At 45.6% G+C, this 23,888-nt stretch overlaps 1 protein-coding gene across 1 annotated transcript; it reads right to left on the bottom strand.

The window, feature by feature from the left end:
* Positions 1 to 12,331: 12,331 nt before the first annotated feature.
* On the bottom strand, positions 12,332 to 13,279 carry LOC122153542 (olfactory receptor 49-like). Its single transcript, XM_042793956.1, has one exon. It carries the CDS (start codon positions 13,277 to 13,279, stop codon positions 12,332 to 12,334), a length of 948 nt encoding a protein of 315 aa, XP_042649890.1.
* Between the last annotated feature and the right edge of the window lie 10,609 nt (positions 13,280 to 23,888).

Here is a 23,888-nt window from a genome sequence, read left to right as displayed (position 1 = left end):
TCCCAGAAATCCTCAAGCTCTCTTGCTTAGACACATATCTCAGGGAAGTTTAGCTCATTGTAGATAGTGTCTGTTTTGCATTTGGCTGTTTTGTTTTCATTGCACTGTGCTATGCATAAATCTTGATGGCTGTGCTGAGGATCCCCTCTGAGCAGGGACGGCACAAAGCCTTCTCCACGTGTCTCTCTCACCTGGCCATAATCTCCCTGTTTACCAGCACTGCCGTGATTGTCTATCTGAAGCCTTCCTCCATCTCCTCCCCAACCCTGGACCTGGTGTTGTCAGTTCTGTACTCGGTGGTGCCTCCAACAGTGAACCCTCTCATCTATAGCAGGAGGAACCAGGAGCTCAAGGATGCTCTATGGAAACTGATCCAGTGGTTGTAGTTTCACTGAAAACAATCCACCTTCTGTCCTGTCATATTTCCCAAAGTTTATCTTACGTCAGGACTCTGCTATTTCCCCTGTAATACTATATATACATAGTTTTCTGGACTTACACTACTTCTTTTGAGGTTTTATCCTGTTGTGCCTGACTCTGGCACCACACTTTCAGACGTGACCTGTCCAACAACAGCTCTTCAGTAAAAGGGAATCTTCTGGGTGCAGTGTCAGAAGGCTGGACTCTTCCTCCAAAGTGGCTGCCAATAAATCATCTAAGGAATTGGTCTTTTTAAAAGTCTTTTCTCCTTATGTTCTCCCTGTGTTTGAGGTTAAGCTCACAGTACCATTGAGTTTCACTGGACCAAAATCTCTACTTTTAAAGGCTCTCTTCTTGGTGTAAGATGGTGAATGAGCTCCCCGCTACCTCCTCAGGCTGCTTTACATATGCCAGGACTCATGGCACATAGCTGTCTTTATGAAAATTAATTTGATCAGGAGAGGATGAGGACTCACCACATGCCCAGGGGTGGGAGTGAATTGAGATTCCACTGACTGGCCTGGGTCCTTGCTGCAGTGTTTGAGTCTGAGGGATTTCTCAAAATCCCCACTCTCTCAGCCTCTCCCTGTCCATCACGTGCTCCAGGACCCTGCCATCCTCCTGGTCTCTGCAGAACTCACTCTAGTCTGTCAGGATCTTTATTCTGTTGGAGAACCCCATACTGGACACAGCAGTCCTGATGTGGTCCTGTGGTGGGTTAATTTTGACCAGCAGCCACCAGACAGCCACTGAGATGCTAACTCACTCCCCCAACTCAACAGGACAAGAAGAGAAAATATATCAGAAAGGCTCATTGATCAAGATGTCTAGGGGTCAAAGGAGAGGCCAGAAACAATGACACTGTGGTAGCTGTTCAGTTTGGTTTACCCCAGCCAGCAGCTAGCCACCCACAGAGTCCTTTGCTCACTCCTCCCTGCTCCCACCACCCCCAGCAGCACAGGGGAGGGAATTGAAAGTGTAAAATCAAGAAAATCTATGGGTCAATGTAGGAGGGTCCCGTATGGAGGCAAGACCCGAGTAACGACACGACACCAATGCGATGAAAGTCGTTCTCCATTTATTGACCCGAATAGCACCCGAGATATACAGAGCCAGATGGTCACATGCTCTATGCTTACAATCTATTGGTTAAGGGCACTTATCACGCACCCGGAAGTGCTGTCTGATAGGTCTGCATCGTTAGCATGTGTGTACAAACTAAATCTACTTTGCGGTTAGTGTATCCGGGCATTCGTCCGTAAGGAAGCACTAACTTGACTTCCTCATTCTAGCCTTTCAAAGTGACCTCAAGGACAAAATTATCACGTGGCAGTTTTCTGATCTGAGGCCCAGCCTGGATTGTCCAAACCCTGCAGAATCATTGCATGTCCCTGATCCTCAAGAAATCCTACCACGGGTGAAGACAAAAACAGTTTAATAAGCGAAGCAAGAGCTGAGTGTACAAGCAAAGCAAAATGAGGAATTCATACACTACGTCCCATTGGCAGGCTGATGTTTAGCCATTTCCAGGAAAGCAGGGCTTGGGAAGACAAATGCATGACCTCAATTATCTTCCCTTTTTCATTCTTCGAGTTTGTTGTGTTCCATTTTTTTTGTTGTTGTTCTTTGTTTACTTGTTTGCTTGTTTTTTGTTTTGGTTTGGTTTGGTTTGTTTTGGTTTGTGGTTGTTTTTTTGTTTTTTTGCTGAGCCTGACATATGGAATGGAAAATCCCTTTGGTCATTTGGGGTCAGCTGTCTCAGCTGTGCCACTGCCAACTTCATGTGTACCCCAGCCTACTTGCTGCAGGGGCAGAGTGGGAAAAAGAGAAAGCCTTCGTGCTCTGCAAGGGACGGTTCAGCAACAGCCAAAACACTGTTGTCTTATCAGTGCTGGTTTAGTAACAAATCCAAAGCATATCACCCTATGGGCTGCTATGAAGGAAACTCACCCCATCCTGGCCATTTACAGGTCATACAGTCAGGGTGAGAAATGAACAATGTCTTAATAGAATGATCTGAGGAAATCAGCGGATCACACAGCCTGGCTCTTCTGGGGGGACTCGGTTTCTTTGGTATTCCCTGGTCATGTGAGACAGCAGGATGCAAACCATCCATGACGTTTCTTGTGGTATTTGTGGAAACAGTTCTAGCACAGCTGTCCAACAGTCCTTTCACTCTTCTGCTCACCTGGACCTGGTATTCCCAAAAGAGATGGTCAGAGATGTGTAGACCAGTATCAGCCAGTGACCATGAAATTCTGGTCTCCCAGATCCCCAGGGATGTGGGGAAGGAGAGTAGCAGAGCACAGGCCCTGGACTTCAGGGAACGAGAACTTGGCCTAGTGAGGGCACTGCCAGGTGGCATCCCACGGGGGCAGTGTCAGGGCACTGAGAGCATCCACAGACACAACCTTGGGCTTGGACCCAAACCATGGGCACAGGAGACTATAGCAGCCCAGGCCTGAGTTTCAGCACCAGCTTGATCTATGCTGTAGGTGTACTGGTTTCCAGACCAGCTATAGACACCGCCTTGCCTGTCCATGAACCTTGTAGATTTGGGCTCGCAATCTCACTTCTCAGCTTAGTTCTTTGTGGGGTGTACAATGAAATGACACTATTGTCTTCCGAGTGCCAGACCCCAGCTGATTCACAAAGGCCTAAGGTCCTTCTGCTTCCTTTCTTCCCCTCACTTGGTCAGGTTTTAGGAGGAGTGGAGGGAACAGTAGGGCAGGTTATTGGGTGCCAATGACTGAATGTGGGGAGCTGAGCCTTTACAAATTAAGTGATCAAAAAGCTGTATTAGTTCAAAACTTTTCTTTTGAGCTCCTTTCTTGGAGGCTTAAATCTTCATCAGGAACCTGGAAGCTCCGAGATCCCTCCATATCCCTCCCTTTTAGTAATTAAGTTGATAGTAACCAAATCAGAGGCTTTCTTTCAATTGTGTTTTTAGCCCAAAGCACCCCATGGCCAGGAGATGTGCCAGGGCCCTTACAGAAGTCTGCACAAGAAGGTGGATGTTCCCAGGAATCTCAGGGTCATGGCATGCTGATAGCTGTGTTCAGGGGGCTGGTCAAATGTCTCACCTCCATTTCTGCAATGGTGGCTCAGGTGCGTGGCTCATCCATAAACTCTCTCTGTGAATGTTGACATTTACTGAGCAACCTGGTCTGACCTCAGAGCTGGCCCTGCTTTGAGCTGGGCATTAGTCTCAAGATTTCTTGAGCTCCCTTTTACCCTGGATTGTTCTATGTTGTAGAGGCCATCACCTTCCAACTTAGTCTCTTGTAGTGCACATTGCAAGGCACAGGCTCATGGAAGGGTTGGTAGGGAAGACACTGCTGGGCGTTTCTAGCCCATCCTCCAGATTGGCTGTGACTTTGCTGAGATGAAACATGAAGTGCTCCAAAGGTGGAGATCACAGCAATGCTCCTCCTGGCCTATTCTATTTTTCCCAAGGCTCAGCCTAAAGCTCCCAAGAGGTAGTTTGGCTGTTGCCTGTGTCATATCATTGGCCACTGCAGAAGAGAGCTTGGTTTCACCTTCTCTCCAGGTAGGTGCAGGCTGTCATTAACAGACGCCTTGAATGACAAAAATCTCCACCTCCTTCTTCCTCTGACCCAGAGTTTGTTGCTGAGCATGATATCATATAGTAGTGGAATATCCCTTTGGCCAGCTGGGGTCAGCTTTCTGGGCTGTGTCCCCCTGCCAACCACTTGCCCACTCCCAGCCTACTCACTGGGAGGAAGCAGAGTGTGAAACAGAGAAGACCTTGACACGGTGCAAACACTGTTCAGCGATAGGCAAAACACTGGTGTGTTATCAGCGGCTGATTTAGGCACCAATGCAGAGCACAGCACCATGCAGGCTGCCATGAAGGAAATTAACCCCATCCCAGCCAGATCCAGGATGTTTGAACTGGGAGCCCAGAAATGGACACAGCAGTGTACAAGTGGTCTAATGAGTGATGAGCAGGGGGAGACAATCTCTTCCCTCACACTTTTGGCGAGGCTTCTCTTTATACACTGCAGGACACTGCTGGCTGCCTTTGCTGCCAGGTCACACTGGATTATGTAGATCACTGCTGGATCATGTTTTGCCCTCTGTTCCCCAGCACCACCAGGGCCTTTTACGCAGAGCTAGTTCCTGGCCAGGCAGTCCCCTGCCCCTGCCACTGCAAGTCATTAGCCTATTCCATACACAGGAACTGGCCTTTATTCTTCTATTTCTTGAAGATCCTGACAGAACAGTCCATCTGCTTGTCAGGATTCTCCCAAATGGCATCCCTAAAGCACAGGAATGGTCCTCCCCATTTAGTGTCATTGACAGACAGTTGACTCCTCTGGGTCATGGATATAGGAATTAAACTTCATGGAGCCCAGGAGAGTCCCTTGTACTGCCCCACAATGACCCAGAATGTCTCAGTGGGCCCCAAGAGGGTGTGACCCCTTCACCACTGCTCTCTCAGCCTCATCATCCAACTGAGGTTTTACCCATCTCTTTGTTGATCCGTCCAGACTGTAATGGCGTAACGGGTGTTAAGAATATTTATGGAGACCACACCACAGATTTTACTTGAGCTGAGGTGAACAACATCCACTGTTTTCCCCACATGCACTGAGGCAGTTACTTCATCATGAAGGCAATCAAGCTAATGAGACATGATTTACCCTTGGTAGATCTTTGTTCATTCAGACACCTCTAAGATACAGTGCTTCAGGGAAGAAAATCTTGCCAGTCTTTTAGTAGTCTAATTGTCTCTTTTAGCAAACACTTTCATTATGTTTATATCTACCTTTTTGTATCTAGCTAGCTAGCTAGCTATGACATTTCCCACAAGATTATCCCTTGACAAAAGGCAACCCCATTAGAGAAATCTTGTGCTCAGCGTACGGCTGGGGGGTGTGTTTTGTTGTTTACAAAACTTGATGATGATTCAATTTTCTTTGTCTGCAAAAATGAAAATTCCCTCTGCGCCTGTGTGCAGCCAGTTCTCTAAGGAAAACAGGTGAGAGGTGGTCCAATGGAATTGGAAAATTCAGCTGCAAACTTCAAGTGGAGAAATCTTATAGAAGGAAAAATGATGTAAACCCCAGTTAGACAATGACAGAAATGGTGAGTAGGGGAAATGAGGAACAAGGTTGTCCGTCCATATAGTGTCAGACCTCAGGGGACTGGTTTTCCTACCTGTCCAGACCTCCTGAGGAGAGCTGCTTCATCAATATCAATTGCAGAATGCTTCCATCACCTCTTCTCTAAACAGAAATTGATGAAATAGAACCTTTAAAATTATTTTTATTAGGTGCAATTTGAAATCTTCCTCTTTAACAGCGCTATGAAACTATTCCAATTAGCTGTACAAGTCTTGAAGGCTTGAATAAAATGGAAGGAGGATAAATAGCTCGTTAGGGCTTTCTGTATTTTAATGAGCCCCAGGGTGTATTTGGCCCTGAGTCCATGAACCTCAGATATTGAGAGGAGCCTTGGCAAAGTACTCAAGAAGTCAATGTCAGAACCAAAACCCAAAGTACCTTGAAGCATTGATTGGCCCCACTGAGGGCCATTACTGACAAAGCCTCCCCATGGCCTCCTTACGGCAGATAGTTGGAGGTTCTGATTGCAGGTAGGCAAAGGCACTGTGCAGGTGGCTGTAATGCTGAGAAAACCCTGGATTTGTTTCCTGAAGCAGAAAGGCCAAACCCTGACCACAGAGGTCCTGGGAAGGCCGATCCTGACCATCACACATGGCTCAGAGCCCTTCCTGGGAGCATTGGGGTGTGAGGATGAGCAATGTCAAGTAAAGAAAAACTCTGCAACGGCTCCTGCAGTGCCCAAGAAGGGACAGGGAAGTAACAAAAGCCAGAGCCTCAAAACAAATTTTCTCCTACGCCAAATTCCTCCCGTCGCGTTTGCACAGTCCTCCCTGGTGGTCGTGGACAGGGGTCTTCAGATGAAGGCTCGTAGTCTTCTTCACTGTGTTCGCTAGCTGACCCTTACTTCTGCGCCAGCTCAGTCCTGTGGTCACATACACCTTGTCCTTCAGGTCTGGGCTAATTTGCAGCTCCTTTGTCTTTATGGCTCAGTGGTTTCAGTTCCCCTCTTATCTCAAGGACAAGAGATACCAGAGATGGCCCATCCTATTCTTTTCCATTCCATTGCAAAGGAGTTACCATCTTTTGATATGGACCATCTGGTGAGCATCCCAAGAAGGGGGGGGGGGGGGGGGGGGGGGGGGGGGCAGGCTGTTGGGTTAGTGTTTCCTCAGATCAATTCCCCCCTTTTCTTTTCCCAGTAGTAAATTCTTTTACTTTTTTTAAAATTTGGATCGTTGTACTAATAATAGCTTTAGCCTAGCTAAATAAAAGTAATTGTTCAATTACTTTTAGCGAAAGCAAAATTATTCTATTATTTATCTCAAAAACAATAGGTACCAGAAGATACTGGGTTTGGTTTGGAAGATTAGCCAAAGAAGAAATGAGCATCAGCCAAAGATGAATTGAGCATGTGCAAGGATGGAGTTCAGGCAGCGGAGACAGTGAGGAAGACTATTGATGACCACCAGAGGACCCCCGTCCAACATAACCATGCATGCATTAGAGACATTTGCATGTGATAATGACTTTCAGGAAATAACATGAATATGCTAATCATTACCCTCCCCTCATTCTATTCAATTAATCAGTAAAGATGAACAATGGTTTCTGTAGAATAGGAATATAGGTAAGGTGAGGTAATGGAAAGCCAATCATTATTAAGGTCAACTTAAACTTTATGAATTTTGTTGATCTTATGCAACCATGACTTTGCTGAAAAAGTGTATAAATATGTTGTGCTTTGTACCTGTTGGTGAACACGTCTTTGGTGGAGCTATCCCCCGTGTTCCCCAGCGCTGGAATAAAAGAGTGCCTGCTTATTTGCTTTGTGTAGATAAGTTCTTTTCATGACTGCGACTGATAACACTCTGAGCCCACAAGTGACCTCACTGTGAGCAGAAGTTTGACCTAGACATCTCCTAAGGTCCCTTCCAGCATGAATGATTCTGCATTTTGATCCACCAGGGATCTTTGCTCAATTATGGGAGGGAAATCACTCAGGTTCCTAGTCACCACTTATGTCAACAAGAACGTTTGGTCAGATGATCTGTGAAGGTCTTGTCCCTCTCCAGGTGCTGTTGCTCAGACGCAGGGCTGTTTGGGTGATACTTCCAAACAGCCCTGATCATTTCCATTGCTTCACTTTTTCTTTCCTTTTTCTTTTAACAGTTTATGCCCCTAGACCATCCTTGTACCCTCCCATGCAAATAGCCCATATCTATTTGCCCTGACCTCCCAGGTCCTAGTCTGGCTTCCTTTGTACTTTCATTTGGTTTGTCTGAGCTTGTCACTATGGGAATGTGTACTTTGGTGAACAATAGCATTGAACAAGTGACTCCTTTTATTATCTGTTATATCCTGCAATTCCTGATGCTGTTATCATCTCAGAGGTACCCCATGTCAGGGTGATGCATCTACACATACACATTAACAGCCGGCCCAATGGAGTTTCATCCCTCTGGAACCCTGAAAAACTCTGAGATTTGGCAAATGGACAATTCACCTAGTTTTACAAGGACCAGGAGCCAGCCCTTCATTGGAGGCAGAATAACCCCATAGATGAGGGCATGCTAGGACCTGACTGGCATAGGAGTGAACCCAAGGAGAAGGGCCCGGGGTGTTACCAGGTGCAGGCATGGTACAGTGTAGGACAGCCTGCAGTAGAGGTGGCCTGTGGCTCTGGCAAGGACAAACATCCCAACAGGACCTAGGTCTTTCTCCACTTGGCTACAGCTGTTGCGTCTGCTGCCAAGTCCTCCCAAGAAAAACTTTATTCTGATGCTCTGGACTTCATTTGTTCTTCACCATTGCTTGGAGAAGCCGGGAGGTGTTGTACAGTTTTCCTATACTTGACATTGCTCACTCTCACACCCCAATGCTCCCAGGAAGGGCTCTGAGCCATGTGTGATGGTCAGGATCGGCCTTCCCAGGACCTCTGTGGTCAGGGTTTGGCCTTTCTGCTTCAGGAAACAAATCCAGGGTTTTCTCAGCATTACAGCCACCTGCACAGTGCCTTTGCCTACCTGCAATCAGAACCTCCAACTATCTGCCGTAAGGAGGCCATGGGGAGGCTTTGTCAGTAATGGCCCTCAGTGGGGCCAATCAATGCTTCAAGGTACTTTGGGTTTTGGTTCTGACATTGACTTCTTGAGTACTTTGCCAAGGCTCCTCTCAATATCTGAGGTTCATGGACTCAGGGCCAAATACACCCTGGGGCTCATTAAAATACAGAAAGCCCTAACGAGCTATTTATCCTCCTTCCATTTTATTCAAGCCTTCAAGACTTGTACAGCTAATTGGAATAGTTTCATAGCGCAGTTAAAGAGGAAGGTTTCAAACTGCACCTAATAAAAATAAATAAATGTTCTATTTCATCAATTTCTGTTTAGAGAAGAGGTGATGGAAGCATTCTGCAATTGATATTGATGAAGCAGCTCTCCTCAGGAGGTCTGGACAGGTAGGAAAACCAGTCCCCTGAGGTCTGACACTATATGGACGGACAACCTTGTTCCTCATTTCCCCTACTCACCATTTCTGTCATTGTCAAACTGGGGTTTACATCATTTTTCCTTCTATAAGATTTCTCCACTGAACTCTGGAAGCTGAATTTTCCAACTCCATTGGACCACCTCTCACCTGTTTTCCTTAGAGAACTGGCTGCACACAGGCGCAGAGGGAATTTTCCTCTTTGCAGACAAAGAAAATTGAATCATCATCAAGTTTTGTAAACAACAAAACACACCCCCCAGCCGTACGCTGAGCACAAGATTTCTCTAATGGGGTTGCCTTTTGTCAAGGGATAATCTTGTGGGAAATGGTTTAGATAGATTGATAGAAAAAGGTAGATATAAACATAATGAAAGAGTTGGCTAAAAGAGAGAATTGGAATACTGAAAGACTGGCAGGCTTCTAATTCCTGAAGCTCAAAGCAGCAGCATAGCTGAGAGGTGTCTGAATGAACAAAGGTTAACAGGGAGAGAAAAACTGGAGAATAACAGAAAGGGCCGTTGTCTGGGAAGCCATCATCTGAAAAGATGACTTTAGAAATGGTCATTGTATCAGGACGGGGGGAAAATGTATGAAAGAATTGAGAAATTATATGCACCGCATAACAGGCAGCATAGTGGTAATGAAGTTAGAGGGGAAAATCACTATTTCTTTGGAATAAACCTACTGAAAGGTCATGGGATTGGTCGTGGTCTGCTGTGAATGAGGACAAGGCAATGTTGTACCCATCTTTGAAAGAGGCCAAAAGTGCAACCCAGGGAACCCCAGGACGTACAAGCTCACTTTGGTGAGGAGTGTGCCATCGGTTAGTGTCCTCCTGGGTGACTTTTCTGGGCACCTAAAAGAGTGTGTCCTAACTCAGTCAGCATGGACTTACCAAGGGTACCTACTGGGACACATTTAGGGCAGCACAAGGAACTCTGTGCTGGATCCTGTTCAGTTTAACACCTGTATCCATGACCCAGAGGAATCACCATGTTCAACAAGGACAAATACTGGTTTCTATACCTGGGATGAAATCATGCTGGACACAAGTATGGACGGGGGAGAGGAGTGGCTGGAGAGTACCCTGCAGAAAGGGATGTGGGGGTGCTGGTGGGCAGCAGCTCGACAGGAGTCAGCAGTGTGCCCTGGCAGCCCAGACAGCTGACTGCATCCTGGGCTGCATCAAACATGGCATAACCAGCCGGGCAGGAGAGGTGATTATCCGGCTGTACTCAGCATTGGTGCAGCCTCCCTGTGAGTACCGTGTGCAGGGCTGGGCCCCACAATGTAAGAAGTGCGTGAAGGTACTTGAATGTGTCCAGAGGACTGCAACAAAGCTGGTGAAAGGGCTTGAAGGCATGTCCTCTGAGGACTCCAGGCTTGACTATTTTGGAGAAAAGGAGGCTGAAGAGTGGCCTCATTGCTGTCTATGTCTTCCTGGGGAGGAGAGCATTTGGCAATGGTATCCGGTGATAGGACATGCGGGAATGGTTCAAAACTGCAACAGGAGAGATATCAACTTGACATTAGGAAGCATTTCTTTACCAAGAGGGTGGTCCAACACTGGAACAGGCTTCCTAGAAAGGTGGTCGACATCCCAAGCTCATTAGTGTTTAAGAGGCATTTGGACAATGCCCTTAATAAAATGATTCATCTTTTTGCCAGACTTGAAGTGGTCTAATATTTGGACTAGATGATCATTGTAGGTCCCTTCCAACTGAACTATTCCTATTCTATTCTATTCTATTCTATTCTATTCTATTCTATTCTATTCTATTCTATTCTATTCTATTCTATTCTATTCTATTCTTCATTGTATATATAGATGTAGAGGGTGGATACCTCCAGCAGCTGGGCTCAGACACTGTGTGTCGTCAATAGCTGCCCCTGGATACCAGCCTTTCCAGTTGCAGGCATCTGGACATACAAGCCCTCAAAGCAGCACCCCCATTCCAGATGATGGTATAGACCACCCCAGTCACACACACACACAGACTTTTAAGTTCACTCACTCCAGCTGCTCAGTTGGTGGCACTAATGATGAGGGCTATCTGACCTCCAGTTGCTGCACTCACACCCCCATGTTCACACATTCACTCAGAAGAGAGATTCCCTCACACAGGAAGGTGTTAGAAAATAAGTTTAATGAGAAGATAGAATGGAACACACTGGTCAGGGTCCTCCACTAAAGAGCTAATAATAGGTCTTGTGCAGTCCAAAAATGCTCGTGCTCTGCATCCTATAATGTGTCCTCCACCCCTAGGCAACAATCCCCTTAGTCCAAATGGTGATCCAGAGAGCTGCTCTCAGTGGCTCATCTTGATGGGTTTCACACCTGGACAACAAGGCTGATGGCTCTCCCAGGGCAGCTGTCCTGGTCTGAGCCTGGTCTGCAACCAACCTCCGCAGCTGGTCAACCTCCCTTACCCCTCCCCACCTGGGAATGGGGGAGGGAATTAGAGGGGTGAAGGGAGACTCACAGGCTGAAACAGGAGCAGTTTAATAATGGCAATAAAATGAGAACAATGATGATGATAGAAAAAAAAGAAATATATAAACAGGCAATGCACAATGTAATTGCTCACCACCCGCCAACCAATATCCAACCCGTTGCCGGCTAGCAACCCCGAGATACCAAGATCCCACAATCGCAATCCCAGAAGCGAGAGAGCTCCTTCCCGACCACCCCTCCTCTATATAGTGAGCATGACGTTCCATGATATGGAATATTTAATTGGCCAATTAGGGTCAGGTGCTCTGTCCGTGCTCCCTCCCTGCTCCCTGTACCCTTGTGCACGGGCAGGACATGGAGAGTCGGAGAGTCCTTGAAGTCTCGGTAGCAGCTGAAAACATCAGTGTGCTATCAGCATTCTTCTCCTACCAAACCCAAAGCTAAATCCAAAACACAGCACTCATCTAGTCCCTGAAAAGGAATATTAACTCTATTTCAGCCCAAACCAGGACAGCAGCTCTGTAAGGAGCTGGGACAAGATGTTCATTGCTCAGGAGCTTGTAAATTGGGTTCCCACCTGCCACTGTGCCTCTGTGCTCTGCTTGGTTTGTGGAGATGGGTTCCTGATGAGCTGCTGGCTGTGCTGTGATGGGTCTGGGAGCAGCTGGGGCAGGATATTCACTGAGTTACTCCTCCTGCCATGGTTAGTGCTTCCTTGGTGTGTGCAGACGAGCTTCTTATCACTTAACCTCACACAACCCAAGAAAAACAGAAATCTCCTGAGGCATCTGTCTTTGGAGGTGACATACATCTGCACTGGTATTACTTAACATATGATAGCAGATCATTGGAATTGCTGTCCAGAAATGCATCATGATTAGGGGAAAATCTGCAGTGTTGCACAGCCAAAGGCTTCACTCAGGGCTGCTATCACAGTCTTGTTTCTCAGACTATAGATGAAGGGATTTAAGAATGGGTACAGGACAGTGTTCAGCAAAGCTACAATTCTGTTTGTCTCCAAGGAAACATCTTCCAAATGATGCACATAGAGAGCAATGCAGCTCCCATATACAATAGCCAAGGAGGTGAGATGGGAAGAACACGTAGTAAAAGCTTTTTTCCTCCCCAATGATGCTGGAAGGTGTAGAATACAGAGGAGAATGCCCGTGTAAAATGCCAGAGTTAAGCATAAGGAAGTCAGTATGACAAATGATGCTAAACCAGAGTCTATTTTCCAAAGCAGGCTGGTGTCAGAGCACGACAGTCTGAATAAGGGAGAACTGTCACAAAAAAAATGGTAGATCTTATTTGAGCCACAGAAATTCAGCTGGTAGAGGAAGACCAGACGGTAACTCAGGAGCGTGATGCCTATGACCCAAGCAGCAACAACCAGCTGGATGCAGAGCTGAGGCTTCATGATGGCAGCATAATGCAAAGGCTGGCAGATAGCAACATAGCGGTCAAAGGACATAACAACAAGTAGAACAAATTCTGTAAAGCCCAGGGCAAAATAGAAATAGGATTGGGCAAAGCAGCTGCTTAGAGAGATGGTTCTCCTACCAGAACCCAGGATCAGAAACAATTTGATGCTTGTGGAGGATGTAAACCAGATTTCCAGGAAGGACAGATTGCTGATGAAAAAGTACATGGGGGTTTGCAGGCGGTGATCCACACACACGAGGAAAATGATGGTTACGTTCCCCATCACTGTTGTCAGGTAGATGAGCAGAAGGGCCAGAGAGAGAAATAGCTGTAGTCGTCGATCAAGCCCCGAGAAACCCTCTAGGGTGAACTCGGTAACCGCAGTTTCATTTTCTGGTCGCATGTGGAATTTCAGTTCATCCTGCTGAGGACTGGAGCACAGCAACAAACATGTGTGGTAGTGTCACAGTCTGGGTGAAAAGTTCTATCCTTCCTTTTCTGCTTCTTTCCTTTCTAGCAGTCTTCCTCTATAATACAGGCAGAGAGAGTCCTTCGAGCATTTCTCACACCCTGATTTGTATGTTTTACATTTCATTTAGTCCTCAGAGAATCTGTTGGCTTCCTTCTGCCTTTTTCAAACACTCACAAAGGATCCTTTCTCCAGAACAGAAGGTTTTCAAGAGGCTGTTAGCTGATTCACCCTATTCATGGGAAATACCAAATTCACTCAGACCTGTTGCACACCTCTCTCACACCTACGTGCCAGACTCATTTCTTCTATTGCACGACTGCTAGACCATCAAATCAAACCACATCAAATCCGTATGCTGAAAGCTATGCTTTCTACTTTTCAACACTTGCCTTTTTGGACTAGGAATCCCTGAGAATCTCTTGATTCCAAAATAAGTAATATCAAGTATCTCTTTTGTAATTCCATGCTTTCTTCCACAGCTTCTTGCTCTCTGTTTCCTCAGCAAAGGGGGAGGGGGTGGAGTAGGGACCAGGTATCACTTGTCTTCTTTAGTGCTCTCAGCAATGACTGAAATTTATTATGGTTCCACACAGTCTGTCACACAGTCTTGTCTGACATCCGCCTGCACTGAAATGCCCTTGTTTCCAAGCAGTTGCTCATTGATGTTACTATCAGATGTCCTGACTTAAACGCAGAGCAAGAGAAGAGTATCTGGAAGAGATTTGTAACCTTTCTTTCTCATGTCAGTTATAGGTTGGGAGGACCCAGCCTCTAGTGTTTCCTCTTGTCTCCACTGACTACAGAGGGAGCCTTGGGAAAACAAGTTCTCACAGGCACCCGGAGGTAATTAGATGAAACTCACTATTCCAGTCTCAAATCTCTGGTTTATTAAGTTACTGGTTTTTTAAAATGAAAATGCTCATCTAGCAGAAGGAAGCACAAGAAAAATACACGCAATAAAGACTGACATTTTTCCCTTCATCTTTACTTTTGGTTTGGGACATAGAAATGAGCAGAGTAGGTGACTCCAGAAAGTGAATGATTCAAAATGAATGTGGAGGAGAGGGAGGGGAACAGATGGTGGGTTTGAAGCAGTGAAACAAAGCTTCTTCACAGACTGTGTTCTCCCCTCAGATTCTGTCCCAGGGCAGAATGCCTAGCACTTGCACAAGGAGTAAAATGGAAAGTTCAGTATAGGGCAGTGCTCCCTGTTTGCATTGACATTTTAACCCGGGACTCAGGCTGATCTTACAGCTCAAATGCCTGGATTGTTCTTTGCCTCTAGTCTGGCATAGAGGAATCTCTGCACCAGGTTCACCTCAAGAACTTTCTGAGATTAAAGCACTGGCTGTATTTGAGCAAAAGCTCAAGCTCAGTCACCCACAGCAGTATGAGCATAGTGAATTGGTGACTCAAAGGTGACAGTCAAGCTTTTGTTCTGTTTTTTTTTTTTTTTTTTTTTATGCCATCTGAATAAATTATTTTTTATAAGATTTCATGCTTGAGACTCTACTAGGTTAAGAAATCTATTGTGCAGAAACATCTTTATCAGTAATGCACCCCAGATGGGACCCTAGGCCACCACCTTCAGATCCTCTCATCTCCAAACATCCAGCTGCCAGCATCGGGTGAGTTCACCTGAGATCTTTGTAGCAGTTGACAGCAAAGGGTAAGGGTTAAAACTTCCTGAGCAGACTTTGTGGAAATACTGAAGGAAGTTCCTTGATGCAGCTTTTTGTGATATGGGGCCTGATCAGCATCAAACAGAGAAAATTAAAAAGAGTGAGTGCGTGGCCTGATTAGCATAAACCATGTATTGATAAATAAGGAAAGTGATGGCAAATATACCCAGTACACAGAAGGACATGCCCTTGGCCATCATACTACAACACTGGAAAGGAATTTTTGTTACAGCAAGTCTGTCAAAAAGGTGTGCAGCTACTTTATGCCAAGAGGGCTGTCCATTTATATCTAGACTTGGAAACCTGGCAGAATGGTGGCCACTGCAAGGGACCTTTGACCAGCACAGACATCTTTCTGGGACATCTCCTAGAGGATATGTTCCCAGGACAAAGGGATTACTGGTATGTTTGGGATGATTTGGCTTGGGAGAGAAAACACCAAAGTCGGAGGTACAGAATGAAAGAGATATAGGATGAACAAGGTATCGCCAAAGGTAACACTTGCAGTAGAGGAGGCTACTGCCCTGGACAAAGCTGCAGATAATGCGCCAACCATGGCCACCACATTTTATCTGCCTGATGCTCTTTCTTTGTCTTCTGATTCTGCTGTGCTGACTGCCAGACTTTATCCTATGGTTTCTACTGTCTTACTTAGTCCTACTACAATGGAACTGGGGGCAGCAGGTAAAGCTCCCCCACCTGTATTACGTGTATTTACTAACCGACCTTGGAATTCAAGTGACTTGGCTCTATGGGGAAGTAAGAAGTAAAATGCCGAGACTGGGAGAGGATGCTGAGAAATGGGCTCAACTATTTTCTAACATATGTACTGGGCACAAACCCAATTGGGAAGGTACAGAGGTGTTTCTGAGGGAATTATTCCAACCTGATGAGAGAGGTAAAATAATTAATAAGGATGCTAAAATTGAGCAACAGGTGGAAGGAAACAGGAAGCCCTAGCCAGCAAATGATCCAAAATGGGATGATAATAATGCAGGGCATTAAGCTGTTTGTCAGACAGATGATCATCGTAGTGATTTTGGGGGATAACTCCAATGAGCACTGTTAAAATATAGAGGAATGACACCTGAGAATTTTAATGACACGCTCACAATCAGTGTCTTTGTGGATCAGGCGGCCCCTGATATAAAGAAATATGTTGAAGAGCATATGCCCAGGTGGCAGGGAGAGAATTTGCAAAAAATGTTGAATGTTGAAGTGTTTGTATATGATGAGCACAAGGAAAGGCAGATTAAAGGAAGGAAAAAAATCAAAAGAACAAGAGTCAGTTTTCTGGAGGGGGCTTTAGGAAGGAATTTAGGAAAGATATGTGATGGGGAGGGAGAAGACTGGAATACAGGGCATGGATTAAAACCAAGAAAAAAAAGGAAAGGAGAATAGGAAGGCATGCTGAAAGGGAGTGTTATGGTTGCCGGGAGCTAGGACGGATATAGTGGGAATGCCTACTCCCTGTCATGGGGAAGGACAAGAGAGGGAAATTTTCTCTGGGAAGAATTGCCCCAGGAAGACTCGCAATCACAATGACTAGAGGGAGCGGACCATGAGGATCTTCACAGGGGGTTATAAGGATTGGAAATTTTTAATATGTGGATAACCCAATTAGACAAGCAGGGATATATTATAGGTAAAGTTGAATGTCATGATACTGAATTCTTGGTGGATACAGGAGCTACATTGCCTCTTTTAAATTTCACCCCAAGACCCTCTACGACCACAGAGAGAGTTTTAATACATGGAGTCACAGGACAAATAGAGCAGAATTTGATCAAACCCTTATAAGTAGTCATAGGAGACAAGAGTATATGGAGGTCATATGTCCTAGCGGAGGACTCCTCAGCATGCCTGTTAGGGAGAGATCTCTTAGAGGATCTGGATGTAGAATTACACTTGTCACCTGGAGGAATAGTTATGGGAATGACTGTGGTCACTGAAAGCCCAAGTAATGAGCTAAAAATCTGTAAATATTGAAGTCCATACCAACAAAGCCATGTGTAGGAGGGACCCCGTACGGAGACAAGACCCGAGGAACGACCTCACACCGATGCGATGAAAGTCGTTCTCCATTTATTTGTCCGAATAGCGCCAAGATATACAGAGCCAGACGGTCACGCGCTCTGTGCTTTACAATCTATTGGCTAAAGGCACTTATCACGCACCCGGAAGTGATGTGATAGGTCTGCATCGTTAGTACGTGTATACAAACTAAATCTACTGTGCAGTTAGTGTATCCGGGCATTCAACAGGAAGGAAGCACTAGGTTGACTTCCTCATTCTAGCCTTTCAAGGTGACCTCAAGGACAAGATTACCACGTGGCAGTTTTCTGCTCTGAGACCCAGCCTGGATTGTCCAAACCCTGTAGGATCAGTGCATGTCCCTGATCCTCAAGAAATCCTACCACAGCCATGGAGTAGAGATAGCATGGATATAGGATTACTGGTTTCAGCTCAAACCCTGAGCATAAAAACAAAAAGAGGAAATCCCCCTTCTGGCTGTGCAACAGTACCCTATTCATCAAGAAGCTGAGAAGAGCGTTCAAAAGCAAATAGATCAGTATCCAACCCAAGGAATTCTGAAAGCATATGTGTCAGCATATTAAACTCCCTGTAACAACAACAACAACAACAACAAAAACTATACTTGCCTTTTCATACAAGATTTGTGGATAATTAACCAGCACATAGTAATCCCTCACCTGGTAGTGCCCAATTCTGCTACTATACTTTTACAAATAACATACTGGGCAAGAGATTTTTTTTTTTTTTAATATATATATAATTGCCATTTTCTGTAGTATCCCTTCAGATGAGAACAGTCAACTTTTGTTTGCATTTACATGAAAAAGACAACAAGTTACCTTGATGTGTCTCCCAGAAGGGTTCGAAGAGTCTCCTACAATTTGATCCGAGACGTAAAACTACCAGGCAAATCAGTACCTCTACAATATGAAAACAAGTGGTTACTTGCTAGTAAAGCATGTGGAGATTATTTGAAAAATACTTTTTGTCTATGTGCTGTTTAATAGAAAAAAATCACAATACATCTCTTCCTAAGTTTCAGCTGAGTCAGCAGGAAGTAACAATATTTAGGATTCATTTTAAAAGAACAAAGATTAGTTGACCCAGAACAGGTCCAGGCTGATGTATAAATATGTTGGGACCAGGAGAGTTAAGTAAGCCATTGACAGAAACTACTAAGGTCAAGGAAGTAGAACCTATACTGAAGGGTTCAGAGACAGAAAAGGCTTTCCAAGATATAGAATGAGCTTCAGCTTCTACTACGGCGTTGAGATTGCCTGATTATTCTGATATCCTAGAACTACTTGTACGTGAGAACAACGGAATAGCCAGCAGAGTCCTTAATCAAAAGCTAGATCCACACATCACGTATTACACAACTCAATGGATCCTGTAGCTGCTGGGAATAGCTGCTGTGTTAAAACAACATCAACAGCAACTATAATGGAAAAAAAAAACAAAAAAAAACTAAAAAACATTCATCCTGGATCTCACTCCAGCAACCTGGAGGAAGATCTACAGGATCAACGTCTTGAGAACTCAGACCTAAACCTGTTCACTGATGGATCATCATACTATGTAAATGGAAAATGACACACAGGTAATTCTACAGTGAGAAACACAGAGGTACTCAAAGAAGAACCTCTACAACCCTTGGTGAGTGCCCAAGAGGCTGAATTAACTGCAGTAACAAGAACAGCCTGATGGGGATGTGATCAGCCAGTAATTATTTATATGGAATCTAAATATGCCTTTGGAGTGTGTCATGCAATGAGTATGTTATGGGAAGAATGAGGGTTCCTTTCCTCATCGGGAATACTAAACAATATCTATACAAGTTTAAGAATAAAACGACAGTTCTCAGAGCAGGCGGAGAATGAATAGGACTCTCAAGAATACAGTTGCTCAAACTTATATTTGAATAGGTTTAAAAGGGCCTACGTTTTTAAGAATAGTGCTGTGGGATATTGGAAATACCCCTCACCAATCTCTGGGGATGTCACCATCAGAAACTGTGTTTGGCAGGCACTTAGCTGTACTTGGGACCTTTGACCCACCAGGACCAGCCTCTTAGATGGAGAGGAACAGTTGACATAGATCTGCAGAATCTACATTTTAGATATGTAAGAAAGAGTTTGAAAACAAAAGAAAATATGCTCAATGATATCAAGACACACTATCTGAAATACAGGTATATGATTTACAACCTGGAGATTAAGTCATAAAATATTTTCCCCAAAATCAAAATTGGAGCCTAAATGAGAAGGCCCATACTGTCTTATTGTGTTCTTATTTTGATGTTAAAGTTTTAGGAAAAGAAAATTAGGTACACCATTCTCATGTCAAATGAGTGGTGAATAGCCAGCCAGCTGATGACAGATTCCTGAAAATCAGCAAAGGATGAGGTGGAGTGTTACACTTCTCCTGATACTGTCAATTCTGGTGACTGCTACAGCATAGCTAAGTATAAAATCAAAAAGGACAGATACTCTGGATTGGATGAGAGGTGATAAATATGAAAAGAAAAAAACCTACGTGGGATATGGAGGCCCTGGTTTCCCAGTTTCTGAAAAACCTATAGAAAGGACTCTCATTGTTTGTTGTCTGATATGTCTGTTACTTGTAACAATACTGTCTATAAAACTATGGGCACTAGTCAAACAGAAAAGACTCTGCAAAGATTGTTTAGCATATTACCAGGAATGCTTAATAAAAACAAAGGGAGGACTGTTAAGAGAAAATAGTCATCTAGCTTAAATAAATTTTAAATTGAATGAATTGCTTAGACTTGTAATGTTGTGTGATTTAGTATGCTGTTTGCTTAGCTTCACTTACTTAGCAGGAATAGTTAGATTTGCTGAAGTCTTAGGCCGTAAACTGTAAACTTTCACCTTGCTTAAATTCTACTGAACTTCTGTCTATCAGAGCAAAGCAAGGCCTCCAGAGAGAGCACAAACCAGAAAAGATAAGAAGTGTACAACCATCAACAGCATCTGCATCTAGACAACAGCCTGTCTGGATCCAGTGAAGGAATACAATAAGGAGTCAGAAGATCTCAGACCAGAATCATTGTTGGACCAGAAGGCTCGTGGAAGATGTGAGAAGAGAGTGGTGAGAGTGCATGAGGGGTGGGTGAATAGTCTGTGAGGGTATCATTTCCCAGGGATTTCTTTGTTCAGGTCCCTCTCTGGAGGCACCCAGCTCAAGCTGATCCTGCTGCTGTACCACTCTACCAAATTATTTTTTAATGAGATTTGATGCCTGAGACTCTGCTTTGGGAAACCTGGGGTTTCACCTGTGAAGAAAACATCTTTCACATTTGCTGGGGCCAGAGTATTAACAGTAAGAAATGTTTATCAGAAGATATGAAGGACACACTGTCCTTGAAGCAGGGAAGTTGGTTAAAGTTATGAAAAACAGGATGCTGAACAGGGATGTGCTTACCGCAAAAATGCTGAAGTATTGCAAAGTATGCAAAACATTGTTATCCAAGCAGAATGTATGTTATGCTTGTGTTTGTCGCGTGAACAGTAGTAATAAGCCAATGAGCTTGCTTGACAAGGCGCGTGCTTGCATGTACGGAACATTAGGACATTATAAAAAGAGAACAAATCACGGAATAAACCGAAGCTTATTTACTCATCATATTGATGTGTCTTGCTTCCCCGTCTTCGGCCGCGGCATCTGGTGACCCCGGCGTGATGGAACGGCTATAACGCGGATGAGAGAGGAGACGGCCATCCCGGCGCCCGAGAGAGGCGGACGAAAACTTGCGGAAAATTGAAACCAGCGTAGCTACGGCTGACCGGTGAGTCAGGCAGACCAAGGTCTGGTTCGGGATGGGGAATGCTGCTATGACAGCCCTGGAGCGAGCCACAGTGGACGGGCTTATGAAGATCGCGTCTACAATGGGCCATAAGATAGATCGCCGCGAATTGGTGGACTTGTTGTTTTGGTGCAGGCGGCGCGGTCATTTAACTGAGACCGATCAGATTTTTGACCCAGGGCCCTGGAAAACGGTGGGGTCAGAACTATGGGAGAGTGTGCAGACGGGCATGAAAGGAGCAAAAGCTATGGCAAGAACCTATCGGGAGGTACGGTTGATGATGGACCAGGTTCATGCCGATGCAGAAATAGCTCGTGCCTTACAAACGGCAATCGCATCCCCTGCCATAAAAGATCCAGAGGACGAGCTATCTCCCGATGATGAAAGCACCCTAGATGTAGCTATGCAAAAGAAAGAACGGGAGAAAGAGCACGCTGATCCGGACCGGGGTCCCTTTGCACCTCCCATGCCCCCGGTCGCTGCCCCGGCAGGGTTTCGAGGAGCATTTGATGACCTGATCCCACCATGGGAACCCGCGTCCCCTGCTGTACCTGCTGTACCGAGTGCCCCTCCTGAACCACCTGAGCCCATGGACACCCAGGTCACATCCCCGCATAAAAACAACAACGGTGTTGTTGATGACTCAAAGTTAGAGACACTTTTGCAAGCGCAAAAAAATGTTATGACCAATCTGTTAGAGGAAATGAAAAGACTGGACGGTGGGGCCCACAAAAAGACTCGCGCCTTTGCGTATCAGAGGGCGGCCGACGCTATTAAGGATGGACTGTCAAACATAGAGGCACAGCTGAAAGAGTGGGGTCAAGGGGCTGAAACTAAGGCGGGCACAAAGGAGTTGCCTAAGACGTTGTCTAAGGCCCAGAGACTCAATCTGATCCAATATGCTGGAAACGGGGAAATGGGAATTGAGGAACTCAATGATTATCTCAGGCTTAATTATGGGTCAGGGCAAGGGCTGACCCAAGCTGAGCAACTGAGACATTTTACAGTGGAGAACCCAGCTTCGCGAAGCGGGATTGGATCCAGATGTGAAGGATAGGGAATATGGGTCTGCTGCGCCTAGAAAGGTGCCCGTACCAACTGAAGAGCCATCGTCCTCAAAAGCCCCAGCCAGGGAGCCACCACGAGACCCCTCTTTTGACTTGTCAAAACGATGGCATGGAGTGGTTACCAATGCCCAACTGTCGGGGGACTTTACCTTTACACCATTAGTATCAGCACCGGTTGTCACAACCGTTAATGGGCCAGAATGGAGGCCCTTTGAATGGAACCAGATTAACAAACTGCAGCAGTCTGTCATGGCTTATGGACTAGATAACCCTGTTGTAAAGAAGCAGGTCATGGCATTTGTGAAATATGCAGATATGATACCCACGGATATTCGCCTTCTGTTTGAAATGATATTGGGACCTACTACTTTTATGTTATTCCTATCGAAATGGCAGGAGAGAGTGGAAGAAAAACAGCTGGACAACACACAGCTGGCCGCTGGAGATCCGCTTCGTGTTGCCACACAAGCTCAGCTGTTGGGAACAGGGGAGTATAGAGACCCTCAACGGCAGGCGGCACTTTCGCCTCGTGTGTTGGCCCAATCAAAAGCATGCGCCCTGGAAGCCTTCATGGCCCTGCCGCAAATTGGCAAAATCAATCCGCCGTATATGAAGATCACTCAAGCAGACACAGAATCATTTTTGTCTTTCGTAGACAAAGTCAAGGCAGCTGTGGACTCCGCCCCAAATGTGCCAGAGGACTTAAAGGATATAATGGTGAAAGAGGTGGTTACACAAAATGCCAACAATGCTTGCAAACGTCTTTTGACCACCTTAGCCCCCTCGGCTACCCTCGTTCAGATGGTAGAGGCGTGTGCTCGAGCTCCTTGGGAAGAAGAAAAGACGAAAGCACGCATTCACGCATCCGCTCTTGCTGTAGCCCTACGCCAAAATCTGCAAGGAAAAGGGGATCGAGGGCCAAAAACAACTGCCTGCTACCTATGTGGACAACAAGGGCACTTTAAGAAGCAATGTCCAGAACAACGACGGCGGCAGCCTCATAAGCCATCAGGATTTGAAGGTGAATGCAAGAGATGCCAGAAATATGGACATAAGGCACAGGAGTGCCGATCTCGATTTAAAAAAGATGGTACCCCCCTTGATCAGGGAAACTACAACAGCCGCGGCCTGAGCGCGGCGAACAAATTCTCAGGTCCACAGCCTCTGCACAGCATGGCTGCCTCCACGAACTACCCGCCGCTACTAGAGGAAGCGCAGGAGTTGATTTGGCCCTGGCAAACACAATAACAATTGATACCACGGATGTGCACCTAGCAGAAACAACAACTTCAGGCCCACTGGGTGGGGGTCTAGCCGCTTTACTGATTGGGCGATCATCCACTACACAACAAGGACTGTTCGTTTTGCCTGGCTTAATTGATGCTGATTATACTGGAACTATTAAAGTGATGCTAAAGGCATGGCAACCGCCCATGACAGTACCAAAGGGGAGCCGAGTTGCACAATTAATCCCGTTCATTCCCCAAGTACCCCGGGCCCTGCCTACGGAAAGAGGAACAGGGGGATTTGGCAGTACCAACATCACCGACAACAAAGTATTATCCCTTTTTTCAATGGTTATCTCACGAGACAGGCCAATGAGGACAGTAAGGGTGTCACAGGCTGAGGCGACACCACAGGAGCTAAAGTTACCCAATGGCAACTCGCCACAATTCATGTTAGACACTGGGTCAGATATCACTATCATCCCCATGATGTATTGGCCGAAGACATGGCCCCTAATAACATCGAGGTCAGCAATAGCTGGAATTGGTGAGGAAGCGACAACCTGTCAAAGTGCGCAGTGGTGCACACTCATGGATGACAAGGAGGGACACATGGGGACAGTAAAGCCCTATGTGATGTGCACGAACCTCTGGATCTTGGGCAGAAATATAATGAGCCAGTGGGGCATTACCTTAGGAGAT

Source organism: Tyto alba, unplaced genomic scaffold (genome assembly GCF_018691265.1).
Source record: "Tyto alba isolate M040663 unplaced genomic scaffold, T.alba_DEE_v4.0 Super-Scaffold_200000100296, whole genome shotgun sequence".
Taxonomy (NCBI): domain Eukaryota; kingdom Metazoa; phylum Chordata; class Aves; order Strigiformes; family Tytonidae; genus Tyto; species Tyto alba.
Note: the sequence above shows the minus strand (reverse complement) of the source record. Positions and strands in the feature narration are given on the sequence as shown.